The 14588-nt window shown below is 28.0% G+C and overlaps 1 protein-coding gene across 2 annotated transcripts in view; it reads left to right on the top strand.

Moving 5' to 3' along the window:
- Window positions 1-291: 291 nt before the first annotated feature.
- The window catches only part of LOC107074051 (uncharacterized), a 135625-nt gene continuing 121328 nt past the window's right edge, over window positions 292-14588 (top strand). Inside the window, exons 1-2 of one of the 2 annotated variants that reach the window (XM_089177181.1) lie at window positions 292-2425; window positions 3590-4059. In XM_089177181.1, coding sequence (XP_089033307.1) covers window positions 3912-4059 — 148 coding nt within the window. In that variant the 5' untranslated portion in view covers window positions 292-2425; window positions 3590-3911. Of the gene's footprint in view, window positions 2426-2952; window positions 4060-14588 lie in introns of those variants that run through there. The other variant, XM_089177182.1, reaches the window with a different exon arrangement.

Below are 14588 nucleotides of genomic sequence, written 5' to 3'. Positions count from 1 at the left end.
ACAGAAAAACAAAAAACAAGGATAAATTAAAAATATTTTATTGATTTATTAACAACAATATCATTAAACAATAAATTCTAATATAAAACAAATATATAATAATAATAAAGAAAAATCAATATTACTTACCTTGCAAATGAAAAAAAAATCTTCTGATTTTGTAAACGAAAGAAAAAAAGCAAGTTCTTCTCCCGTTCGTGTCTTTGATATAAAATTATCTCCGTAGAAATTCACCTTCACCGTCCACTCGTTCCAAAGGAAATAAAGAAATGAAATAAACGAAAAAGAAAAAACAACAATAAAACAAGAAGAATAAAAAAATGAAAATAAGAAAGATTGGCATAGGGGATCGTTGGTTGAAATGGGAGGAGCATATGGATCGGTGAGACTCCATTTTGTTTGTAGTAGGCGGAGTTTCCTTTGGCGGCATATCAAAGCCACGCCAACTTTAGTTGGGGATAACCAATCAAAGTTGTTTCTTTCTTTCTCTCTTTCTCTCTTTTATCTTAACTAAGTTACCTCCTTCTTTTCCTCCTCCTCCTCCTCATCTTATTCTTCCTCCTCCTGTTCCTCCTCCTTTTGAAGTACCACCACACGATCGAGTAAGCTTATGGTGGTGGTGGGAACACGAAGGAGCACATTGTCGAGCAGGAGTTCGCGATACGCGTGTGCCCGTGCCTTTGCCTTTTCTTCATCGTCAGTGATCTACAACACGAAGCCGTCTCATATTTTCTTTCTCTCTTTTTTCGTATATAACACTTTTTTCTTTTTTTTTCTTTTATCTCAATACGCGTCGTTACATATTTTCATCATACATTTTTAAAATAAATATAATATAATATAAATTTTCATTTGTGCAACGGTTTCGAAGAAAATACACTCCTCCGCTCGATTAAAAAAAAAAAAAAAACATCACAAATCGCGTTATTATTTTTTTCCTATTCCCATTATTTAATTATAATATATAATCAATTTTTCTTCCTTATATTTTTTTTTATTATTTAAAAAAAAAATATTTTCATCGTCACGTTGAAATGTTATTTCACAAATGTGTTCGGAACAGTTTTTAGTGAATATATATTATTCGTTCGAAAAATATATATTTTTGTAAATTGTAAACATTTTAAGAAAGGATTATTTGTTAAGAACTTCAACTCACCCCCACCACTACCACCACTACCACCGTCACCATTGCTACCACCACCACGTGCTTTTGACACAATTGTTTTCATAGTTTTTGAAAACCTTTCAACGTGTGTGTGTTTAGTTGCTGTGTGCTTGTCTCTACTTGTTCTTTTTATGTTTACGTCGACTCATTGGGAAAGAAAGAGATAGAAATAAAGAAGACAGTTTTCTAAAGAGTATCATCGTGTGTTGTTGTTGTTGTTGTTGTTATTGCTGGTGAACGGAAGAGTGAATCGTCACGGATTGTCTTTACGAGTGGGGAAAGGAGTTTGAATTCTTCTTGGAGTATAAGAGAGAAAGAGAGAAAAAGAGAGAGAGATAGTTACATGTTGCTGTAAGAAGCACGCGTGATGTTACGCGGAAGTGAACGTGATCTTCTGACATAATCGACGTAATCCCCATTAAATCTTTTTCTTTATATATATATATATTTTTTTTTTTTCTAAATATCCAATTAAAACTATCTTTCGATAATAATTAATAAATGTAGAACAATTGTTTTAATTAAAAATGAATAAAATAGTGGTCTGACAATAAGTGTGTTAGAACTAGTAGTGAACATTTTGAAATATAATAATTTTTTATTGTTAATCACAATAACGATATAGATTATTATATAAAATAATAAATAAATTATTGAATGCATTGATTGTAATTAATGGTATGAAGGAGGAGGATATGAAGAAATGAAATAATAGGATAGATGTGAAACGTGAAAGTGAAGATCAACGTAAACAAAAGGAAGAAAAAGAAGAAGGGATAAGGAGGGCGAGGTGGGGGAGGAGGAGGAGGATTCGTTTGGGAGGTCACGCTCGAATGAGTTCATTGATCTTTACCTCGTAAACTTATGTGTGTATTTGTGTACAGTATTGTAGTAGCAATATTGCGTGATATTTACGTGATATTTACAAACGATTAAACGACTAGTTTTTATATTTACGAATGTGTATATGTGTGTACCTGTAGGGTACGATTATCGTACACACGATGGATTTCCACGTATTTGATTTTTAGATAAAGATCGCGTGTTTACAATTAAATTATATTAAACGTCAAAGTATCGAGAAGAAGAAGAAGAAGAAGAAGAAGAAGAAGAAGAAGAAGAAGAAGAAAAAAAAAGAAGAAATATAAATGTTATTCGAATGAATTTGTTTATGGGACAAACAATTAGAACGAGAAGAAGAAAAGTGTAATGTTTTTTCTGTGTTTCAAAGAATTATATTTCGTTAGTAAAATTTGGGTAGGATTTTATGAATATCAATTTTTTTCTATTTAGAAAAAATTAATTTTCTAAGGATTCAAATAGTGATTGAATTATTTTACGAGTTGTAAAATTAGTAGAAATTTCTTTATTAGAAAAAAAAAAACATTAAATTTCAATCACATTGATTTAATAGTTTTCATTCGATTTTATAATAATAAAAGTAAATTTTCAAAACGATGAAAATAATCTATACAAATTAGAAAGAAAGAGAAAAGTCAATATCGTTGCTTGTTCTAAACAAAAAATTTAATTTCAAATAATTCTTCATTCCGAGTAATAGAATAAAAAAAATTAATATTACAATTATTCTCGAATTAATAGTAATAATTATAATAATTATTTTGAAATTATATAAATTAATTAATTTTCTTCAATTAATTATAATAAAAATAAGAAGATAAACCTCGGACTTTACCTAGTGTGAAATATTTCAATTGATTAGAACAACACAAATCTCTCTCTCTCTCTCTCTCTCTCTCACTCTGTTGATTTTTTAATTTATTTAATTTTATTTTTGGATTTAGCAATAGACATCTAAAATCGTATATAAAATGTGTGTGAAATATCATTGAAGAAGGAATCCCATTCGTTTTCCGTTCGATAAAATTATACTTTTACTTGGAACTCGAAGATAATAATCGAATGATCATCACCGGTGTTACTATCTTCCTTTTCCCCCTTCCCCACTCACCCCATACCCTTCTTCCGTTTCATTCTTACTCTTTTTTTCTTCGTGTATATGTAATATTTATATTTGTACGGATAAATTTCAATTGAATGACGCACGTAAAGATCGTATCGTTGCAAAACCGATCGATCGATTGATCGTTCGATTAATCGATCGAACGATCAACGACTACCAATATATTTGCACGTATTTTATCAGCTTTGTAGTTCTCACGGATAAGAATTCAACGTTTCTGCTTAAAAACGATATATTTATTTTTTTCTCTCTCATATCATTTACGGATAAAAAAAAGATAAAGAAATAAAAGAGAGGGGGGAGAGAGAGAGAGAGAGAGTTATACCTAGTCTGTTAAAAGAATGAATGAACGTTGTTTGATTAGAGCCTATCAAAAATTGTTTTTCTTATTAAAATTTGATGACAACATTGTTTTCTTTTTTATTATATTTCTTTAGATTTTAATAACACGGAACTTTAAATGACTTTCAACGAATATTGAAGAAATTTCTAGAAATATTTTCCATACAATTTTATATCCATTAATTAATATATATAAATATATTTATAATCTATTAAGATAATAAAAAAAAAAGATTGGAAAATAATTCGTATTTTATAAGAGTTTATTAATACGAATATTGAAATTTTTGTGTCAAAGTGAAGAGAAACACTAACGTTATGTGGAAGTTGAAGTTAATAGTGAAATTAAATTGGAAGTTTTGAGAGCAATATATATATGTATGAACGTAGAATAGTATTTTCTACGTTTTATCGAAAATGGATCTTAGTACTACGCCGCGTAGGGCAACCGACGGACTTGGTGACCTTCAAAAGACAAGGGTTGCTAAAAGTGTGTTTAGTATACGTAGTCTCGTCGATGTCGAAGAAGTTGAACTTCCGGTGAACGAAGAGGAAAGGATACATGGTGAGTACGGGTTGTTGTCTTTTTTGTTTTGTTTATTTTTCCTTTCTCTTTTTGGATTTATCGATAATCACGAGTTAGCTTATCAATTTGTTTACTCGTTGATCATCTTGTCTGGTTAAATCTCCTCGTTTTAGTAGACTTTGTCTTGTAAATATCGAACGTATTTATCCATCGTTTTTTTTTTTTATATTTCTTATTCTTTTAATATGATTTTATAGTTCTATATATACTATAATAATAATAATAATAATAATAATAATAATAATAATTCGTGATGTGATATGCAATGTTGTTGTTTGACAATTTAATTAGCTTGAATTATTAGATCATTTAAAAATTTCGTTATCTTTGACTTTAAATAAATTAATAATTGAGTATAAAAACGTATCAATTATAGACGTGATATGATGTTATTATTATTATTATTATTATTATTATTATTATTATTATTAGATTGTAATATATTGTTCAATGAGAATGATTATTTAACTAGCTCGAAAAAATAAGTTGATTAATAAATAGAGAAAATGATTATAAAAATCTTGATTTTTCAAATAAATTGATTATTGTTTTTGATAAAATATATATTATGATTCATCTCTATTCTACGCGCGTCATTATCATTAGATTAAACTATGGTATTTAATGAGATTGATAAGAATAACAGTTTGTTATTTGACAATTTAATTAGGTTAATAATTAGATGACTCAGAACAAAAAATGATAAAATAGTTTCGTCATCTTTTTTTTTTGAGTAAATAATATATGTTACACGTGTATTTTTGACATTAGATTTACGGAACCCGTTAAAATGACGGGTTTTCGATTTAATACAAATTCTGAACATGCAAGCATTATTCTTGAAATATTACATATTGAATATTTATTTATGGATCTCTTATTATTTTATAAAAAAAAGTAGATCAAAGTGAAAGATTATAAGATAATAGTTTACATGTCAAAAATGTATTGAAGATAACAGTTTATTAAAATCTATAATTTTTTACTAAATAATTTCAAAGAAAATTGCATTTTCATATACCCATCAAAAAGACGGATTTCATTAAAAAAAAGTTTTACATGCAATGCCCATAAATCTAGTAATAAATCAAATTGATTATCATATAGGAAAATTATATTCAAATTTATCTACACGAAGCTATAATGATATTATTTGATAATTTTAATTGGGGAAAATAGAAAATTAAACAGAAGTCATTTTTCAAAATCTTTAACAAATGAAAATATAAATATTTGTAATCTAAATTGATTACACAAGACATATTTATTCTAATATATTTTTTTTATTAACCTTTACATAAAATTAAGTATTCTTTTTAATGAGATTGATAAGAAAGCAATAATAATATCGTTTGATAATATAATTTGAGAAATCGTAAAAAACACAAACATGTAGATAAATATTACAAAATTTTTAATGGAAAAAATATAAATATTTACAAACATTAAATTCAATTATCAAATTGATAATAATTATTACGTAGAAAAAAAAATAATCAAATAAAGTCTATGTATGCACTCATTTATGTATACGTTAAAACATTATTCTTCAAAATATTACATATTAATTTTTAATTATATAATGTTATATATAAATAAAAATATATATAATATTATATATAAAAATAAATTAAAACATTTAAATATAATTTACATTAAAGTATTAATTTATCATACGTAAGAACAAATAAGAATTGTATGTGTATACATAGATAGCCTATATATTAGTAAGTATATAATACTAAAAAAAAAAAAAAATAAGTGAATAAATAACCGTCCTTCTTTTTCTTCACTGAACAAAACATATAAGGAATTGGTTTTCCATTACTAGACACCTAAAGTCACTGTTCAACTATCACAAGAGACAACAATTACCATTAACGGATGAGGAACACCGATTACGGCTGATCCGGATTTTTGGAATGCGATCAGTTACGAGAATGTTTCATACTTATCTACCAACTTACCAAACAACCTATCAACTTAACTATATATACGCACACACCTATAAAACGTGAACGGTGTTTTTTTTATCCAATACTTGGAGTACCTTTGGCGAGATTCGAGAAGAACCCGCGTGACGGTGAAGCTCTCGTTCGAGACCCTTATAAAGAATGGGTAGTCAATTAAGGAACATTTAAAAGTCGTTGGTTGATCGCGATAAGACCACGATTAAATTGGAATTAGTTGCAATTTTCTATCTCTCTTTCTCTTTCTTTCTTTCTTTACAGGTGTGCAACGGTTATTGTCGAAAAAATAAACGTTATCGATATCGTAATATGTTATCGATAAAACTCCTAATTCGTTACGGTTTGTTCAAATTTTTTTTTACATTCGAGAAATTAATCTTATATTTTCTCTAATTTGTTGATCTCTTTCTCTTTCTCTCTCTCTCTCTCTCTCTCTCACACACACACACACATATACACATATACACATGAGCATATAAACCAAAAATTAGATGCATGTTTCTTTCATATTCACTTGGGTGTATATGTCTTTCATTTTCGATTAAATTGTTTAACTTTTTATTTTAGAATCATACAAATATAAATGTGCATGTATGCATTAATTAATAAAAAAAAAAAAAAATAAAAAACAATGATATTGATATAAATTTGGAAAATGTATTTCGATAAAACTCGGTATTCACAAGATTACGATATTTAAATGTAATATTTGAAAAACGGATCGGTCATATGTTTAAATTCAATATTTCTACAGATAGATATTTGTTTTTTTGATGATATACTTAAGATTGTATAAATATAATTTTATGTACAAGTATATTTATAGTTTTATATTTATAATATTCATTCGAATCAAAGTAATAAAGTAACATGTTACTAACCCTCGACAGTAAGTTATTATCAGTTAATAAGATCGGAAGATAATTGTCTCTTAAAACATTAAATTTCAATATTTTCATCTTAAGGTTAATTTAAAAAAAAATATTCGATAATCCATTTAATCTTATTTTCTCAAATCTTATAATAATTAGATATATGTGTGTGTATGTGTCTATACATATATCGGATTTCTATCCAATGGAAGTTTTAATAAGCTTCCATCCGTTCCAGTTTATCGTCACGTTAAAGTTTTTTCTTTACCAATCATCGATTTCATTTGCGAGATGAATCCTCTCTTCCTCATCTCCCCTCTCGTTCAACGATCTCGTTTTAATAACCTCCCGGAAGATAGATAATATATATAATTTATCGTAATAGATAGTTAGAGATTGTGAAAAAAATCACTATCGAGAAGAACAAAATTCATTCAAATAAGAATTAGTTAAAAAAAAAAATGTTACGAGAGAAGAGAATATCATGTAACGTTAGAATTATACTGTTAGTTATACACTCGTATAATAATACTATTTTATAATTATAAATAATTTCAATCGTAAAATCAATTTTTCGTAATATATTTATTAATATGAATTATAGAAATAAGTTACCACAAGAAGAAAATAATCGTGTACCGATAGAAATTAATTTTATGATTTTTTTTTGTCCCCAACGATACAAAATAAATTCTAATATCAAACTAAATCGTAAGATATAATATTAATAATTTTTTCAAAAAAAATGTTGACAGTCTCAACTGTCATAATTACCGACAAATATTAAAAAGTAAGTAAACTAAGTACTATATTAAACAAGTAAGATAAAGACGAGGTGATAGTAAACGTGTTACTTGAGTTTGTCGAATGGAAAAGAAAATAAAAAGATAAAAGTTGTAGTTGAAGAAGAAAAAGAAATAGAAGAAGAAGTAAAGGTAGAAGAAAAAAAAATTATACATAAATAGGAAATTACCATTTGCTGTTTTTGCGATAAAAGCGAAAAACGGGTCCCGCGATAACCGAATCTCATTCTAGCTGACGCTTACGTTATCATCGTCTTATCGGGTAATTAACAAGATAGCTAGTCGATTAACAAATTACGAAGCAACTCGTTGCGATGACGACAACGATGACGACGTGTAACTCGACAATGTCGTTTATAAACGAACTAACATACGAATGAAACGAATAAACTAAATAAAAGGAACAAAGTTAACTAACGAGTTTTCACAACGAGTATTAATTATCGAAAGAGTTAAAGTCGAGTAATAATGCCACTTGACTCAACTAATTTTCAAGTAGAATATTATATATATATATATAATTACTTATTTCTCTTATCGATATTCAACCTTCGAACATAGCTTCTTTTGATATACTTTGGAAAAAGACAAAAAAATGTATTCTTAACGAGTTATAGTATGTTAATATTAGTTAATTGAAATATTATCGCTCTAATCGATCTTATTATCTTTTGAAAAGATAAAATTTCAAAGGAAAAAATTCTTTTTTGTTATTACATTGAAAATTCATAGATAAAAGAACTTGCCTATTAAGTGAACCTACTTTTTCTTGTGTACTTCGTTTTTCTTATGTATTTCTTTTTTTTTATGCAAGTTAACACTTTCAAATTAATCATGTAAGAAATAAATAGCTAATAAGATACTTATCATTATTATTATTATTGTTGTAGTTAGTATTATCGAATGGAGTGTAAGTGGTTGAATTGTGCGTACAACATTTTTATTAATAATTTTATTTTTTTATTATATTGAAAATTGATTGAGAAAATAATTTTGCTTTCTAAAAAACGTATCCTATTTTTATATTTTATTTATTATTTTTTTGCACGTTAATGGTTCTAAATTATTTTTACGACAATTAAATTACTCATAACCTATTCGTTATAACAATAATAATAATAATTATTATTATTGTTACAGTTATTAGCGTGCGTCGTATGTTTGTTCATGTCATAAGTAACAAATTATTGTTATTGCCTAATAAATTGTAACGTTAACGAATTTTTTAATTCAAGGCCAAAAATGACGTTAATCTTTTACCAATTTATTTCAATTCTATTGGAATCTAATTTATTTAGATAAATAGTAATTTCAATATTGGAAGAGGTAAGAAAATAGTTTGACAGTTTTGCCGAAATGCTAATTATAATTTAATTAAATAAAATTTAGTTTGTGTCATTGTTTTTTATGTAATACTTTAATAAATATAAAAATTATCAATTTCCTTGTAAATTACATTTTGTTTTTCGCGTTAAACGATTTAAGATCAAATAATTGTCCACGATAAATATTTATTTCAAGAACAAACCTAATTTGTTGCATTTATTTCTTTTTTATCTTTTTTTTTTTGACAACTAATCATTTTGCTTTTGCAAAAACAAACCTTCAATTTATTTTCTTACGCTTTCTTTTATTACAAAATATAGAAAAAAAAATCTCTAATGAAGGGGGAGAGAAAGAAAAAAAAAGCGAAATAAAAAAAGGGGAAAAAACGCAAGAAGGCTATTGGATCGTGTCGACGCCATGTTACGCGAGGCTTGGTCGATTAAATGCTATAAATGGCCATGACAGAAGGGTGTAATAGAATTGAGGGGGGGTACCTCACTTCAATACTTCTGTTTCACTCTTTCTCATTTTAGTTATTCACCAATAGGGAAGCAGGAAGCATCGAGGGAGAAAACGTTCGTGTTTGATGGCCTTTCGCGAAAGAGAAGGGTTTGAAATTTTTGTTAGAGGGAAAAGGAAAAGTAGAGGGGTAGATAGGTGGGTGGATGGGTTAGGTTTGAAATGTATTTATCCATCATCGATTTCTATTATTTCTTAAAAAAAAAAATGTTTCTTTACTCGATTTATCTACTTTTGTAAAATGTTATGTTATAAGTAACGTGACTGTGCGTTATTTTAACTGATAATCATTTTTAACAATTATGTATATTTTGCCAGTATACTTTTAAATAGTAATTTGTTAAGTAGCCGACTATTAAAGAAACTAATGTATATTCTCTTTTTTTTATAGGTATTTTTGTTATAGAATATTATTGTACGTTACATGGCAAATATTTATTGTATGTTAAATGATAATTTAACTATTTAATTATCTGGTATAGTAAATTTTGTTTTCAAGATATTACAGAAAAAATTATAAGTTTAATTAAAAAACAACAAAAATATTATTTCGGGAAACGTTATTTATAAAAGTAATGATGTTTCTTGAATCATTCAAATTATTTCATTTCGCAACCCAATTAACAGAGTGACGTACGATTATTAATTTACAATTAAATAAATATTTTTTAAAAAATGTTAATTCATCGTTTCACGTTAACTCGGATTAATTTTAAAAGAAAAAAGATTGGACGAATGGGGAAGGCCTTATAAAAAGGAAAAAAAAAATCTAATCTACGAGCGTATCGATAAAATTTCAAGCTCGTTTCGTTCTTCGACGATTCTACGTAAGACACGACGAGAAGTTACTAATTACGAGAGAAAGAAAGAGAGTATGAGAGAAAGAGAGAGATGGGAGAGAAGTTCAACCAACAATACGTGCCGGTAGGGCCGTAAATAATGTTGCACGGTTTGGTTTTACGCTTGCGTATAGCTGATTGGTCGAGCCAAGTAGAGCCGCTAATTGTGTTTTATTAGCTTTAGTCCCTTCTCTCTTTTTCTCTGCTTTTTTTTCTTATTTTTTTATTTTATATATATCTCTCTCTGTCTCACTCTTACTCGTTATCATCGTAGTAAGCATCGAAACTTATTTGAAATCTCTCAGCTAACTAACTTGCGTTTATTGTATAGTAGGAACTATAATCATATTAATGACATTGTTATTAAGAAAACTTACAATGTGTTTTATACGTGAACTATAATAATCGTGGTATATATATATATACATGGATGTACGTACACATTTATAAAGTGAATGCATTTGCGTAGAATCGTAAGAGTACGTTTAACAAGATGATCGCAAAACGACCTTCATGGCAAACTACTTGTTGTCTCGTTTCTTGGATCCTCGTTAAGGGTTTGTTAGAAAGAAATAAGTAAAGAATGAAATAAAGAAAGAGAAGTCTAATTTGGAAAATGTTTGGGTTTTGTGGTTTTATAAATGGCGAGGAGACGACGGTGAGAGTGGCACGAAAGGAAAGCGACACTTCGATTAGTTCTTCGAATCGTTTTAAAACTTGTTTGATTAACGAGAAAACGAATTTTAAACGAATTCTCACGAACAGGCGAGACTTTAACTCGATAAGTATATATATATATATATATATATATATATATATAGATTTTATTTTCGTGACTTATTAAAATACACGATCCCTTACGTAGATAATTTTTATTTAAATTTTTAACAAATAAGAAAATTTCAAATTATTATTTTCAATTATTATAATTATAATTTAAATTATTATTTTCAATTTTATTATAATTCTTTTGAAATGTTTGATAAAATATAAAATATTATTGGATATAAATATTTGAAAAAAAAAAAATAAATTTTATTTCCAATATTTTTCTAGGATATAATTTGATTACAATTATTGATTATAAATAAAATAAAGTTAATATATTTAAAGGAAATAATATTTATTTGTTCCACAAAACATAAAACATTATTACTTCGTTAGATCAAAACATGAACAAAAGAAAAAACTGCATTTCCAATATTTTTCTAGGATATAATTTGATAACAATTATTGATTATAAATAATAAAAATAAAAAAAACTAAAAATTTATATATTTAAAGGAAATAATGTTTATAAATCAAATAGGAATCGTTTATCTGTTAAAGAAGGGGGGTTCGTCCGTTAGCGTCGGTGGATTTTCGAAGAGGCAAAGTCTTATTACATCGTGGAAGGATGAGAATGAGGAGGAGAAGGTTAGAGGAGGAGGAGTAGGGGGAAGAGGGAAAGAGGAGGTGGAGAGTCGGGCTTGCTGGTGCAATCAAATAAATTAGTCGGAATTACGCGGGCCATGGGGCCGCGTGGTTGCAGTGTAGGCGCGTTCACTGTGCCTCGTCCTCGCCACCAATTAGCGAAGCTTTATCCCATACGAACCCTATATATATTTCACTTGGCACTTGCTATATCGTTTTCCAAGAAATTCGTGGTTGTCTCTCTCTCTCTCTCTCTCTCTCTTTTTCTTTTTCATCGACTAACATAAGAGACCAACAAAGAAAAAGATTATTACAAAAATTGAATTGTGAATTAAAAAATAAAAATCAAAAGATAATAAACGAGAAACAATAAAATACACTTTAAAATAAAAATATATATATAAAGAGAGAGAGAGAGAGAGAGAGAGAGAGAGAGAGAGAGAGAGAGAGAGAGATACAGCTTAAAAAACATATTTAAAAAATAGAAAGAAACCCCTATCACCCAATATACAAAAATGTGAATAAAGAAAGTAAAAGAAAATAAATGAGAAACAATAAAATACACTTTAAAACAAAAATATATATAAAAAGAAAGAGCAAGAGAGAGAGAGAGAGAGAGAGAGAGAGAGAGAGAGTTATTGTTAAAAAAAAATATTAAAAAAAATAGAAAGGAACCCTTACCACCCAAATATATAAAAAGAATGAAAGAGAGAGATAGATACATAAACATCCAATGAGATTTTTTAATGTTTCATTTTACCTTTATTATTATTATTATTTTTTTTTGTTATATCCTTGTCATGATGATTGTAATCATTTTTATCAACGTCACCCCTTCCTCCCTTCTTTTTCTAAGGAAACATTTATTATGCTCTTCGTATTGAATGCCGAGAGAAAAGAGTGGCAGTGCGTTTAAGGGCTAGATCTGCCATAAGTGGCATTAGTGTCTCGTTTTAAACGAGTAAGTCGAGTGTTTCTCATTGGATTGATATCGTTAACGTAGTAAATAAGTATCTATCTTGATCAATGAAAAAGGGTTGTTACTTCGAGGGAGTGTAAACGGTTCTACGTTCAATTAGAGTACTCCCATTCGGTGAAAAGAATTCATGGTAAAAGGAATCTCGATTCCTCGTTTCGGTTAATGAAGTCTAACTAACTCTTCTTTTTCTTACCATATTGATACTGATTAATTCTCATAGAATTTGTATTCAATGTGGTATGTGTATTAAGGATTCTTTAATTGTTTAAAAAAGTTTTTGTTATGATGGGAAACGGGTTTGTATTGTATTATGTTATAAAAAGTACAATGAACTGTAAGTTGAATGTTTTGCGAGTAACAATATAATTTTTTTTTTTGTAATTTTCTGTAAATACCAATCGACATATTTCTTGAATTTATTTGATTAAGTATTAAGAATTAAATTCAATTAAATTACATTGATTATTATTAAAAATATATATTTGGATTGTTTGAAAAAAAAATTGCAATCTAACATAAATCATAATTTTATTTTTGTCACAATCCCAACCATGTAAAATCATCCTTGATTTATTTATTATCATTTAATTAATTAATTTACGATATTAACGAATACTTTTTAATATAATTCCAAGAATATTCGAAATAATTATATACCTGTATAATTTAATATAGTGATATTGTATTTTTAGAAAAAAAGAAAAGAATAAAACAAAGTTTTTCTCCCCTGATTGTGAAAGCGTTTACACCGGTCAATAAATGAAAGTGTCGTAATTTTCTAACGAGTTCACGATTCTCGTGGGAGTGATGATGTAGTAACGGTCACGAGAAAGAAAGAGAGAGAGAGAGAAAGATAGAAAGTCTAATGCTTCGGGGTAGCAAAGTACTATAATAGCAAGGAAGAATATTCAAGAATACGTTGACGGGACTTGAAACGGTTACCGCGTATTCTTGCGTGACGCGTTATTAGCCGATTGGCTCATTAATCGCTCCGTCGATCCGAAACAACCCCCTCTCATATATATACCAACCCCCTTACCTCGGTCCCCCGTTCTACTTTCCACCAAACTTTTTCATATCAAACCATTCTCTATCTTTCATTTGAATTATAGGAAGTCATTCGCTAATCTCTAATTGCTAGTTCAAACACTCTATCCAATTAACTCTCCACCCCATATGAGTTTAATTTCATTCTTCACGAAACTAACACGATGGAAAAATAAAACCATTAATGAAAATTTCGTATTTATTATTATTATTATTATTTTTGGTTTCCTCGAGTAGAATTACGAATCGTCTCTCGAATGATTTTTCTTATAATTTCCTCCGTTTAAGTTTTTAATAACTTGGTTGGTTTCGAGATCAAAAAAGAAAAAAAAAGAAAAAAAAATATAAACGGTACGAAAAAAGGGGGGAAAGTCTTCGTTAATCGACAACGTTTAACTACCGATCGTTGTTCTCCTTCAACATTTCACATCCCTCCTCCCAACTCCCCCTCCATCCAAATATTAGTTTTCTTTTCCACCTGTTAATACGCCATATCATCATCGTTATGGGGCGCCAGCGTCATATGGTATCTTATATCTTCTCTTTGCTTTTAAATAAAACGATTAAATGGGAATGAGGAGGTATTAGGAGGAGGAGGTGGTGGAAAGTAGGGAGAGAAGTTCGTTCGTTTTCCCTTCTAATGAAATTTCATGTTTCAAGAAAAAAAAAGTAAATTAACGAAGAAAGAGAATAATTCGAAAAGGATGAAAACTATAATATAAAAAAAAAGGAAAAAAAGA

Source organism: Polistes dominula, unplaced genomic scaffold (assembly GCF_049000335.1).
Source record: "Polistes dominula isolate Pdom_NZ unplaced genomic scaffold, Pdom_raw_medaka contig_20, whole genome shotgun sequence".
In the NCBI taxonomy this organism is placed as follows: Eukaryota; Metazoa; Arthropoda; class Insecta; order Hymenoptera; family Vespidae; genus Polistes; species Polistes dominula.
The sequence above is the reverse complement of the archived record's forward strand: the minus strand, read 5'-3'. Positions and strand labels throughout refer to the sequence as shown.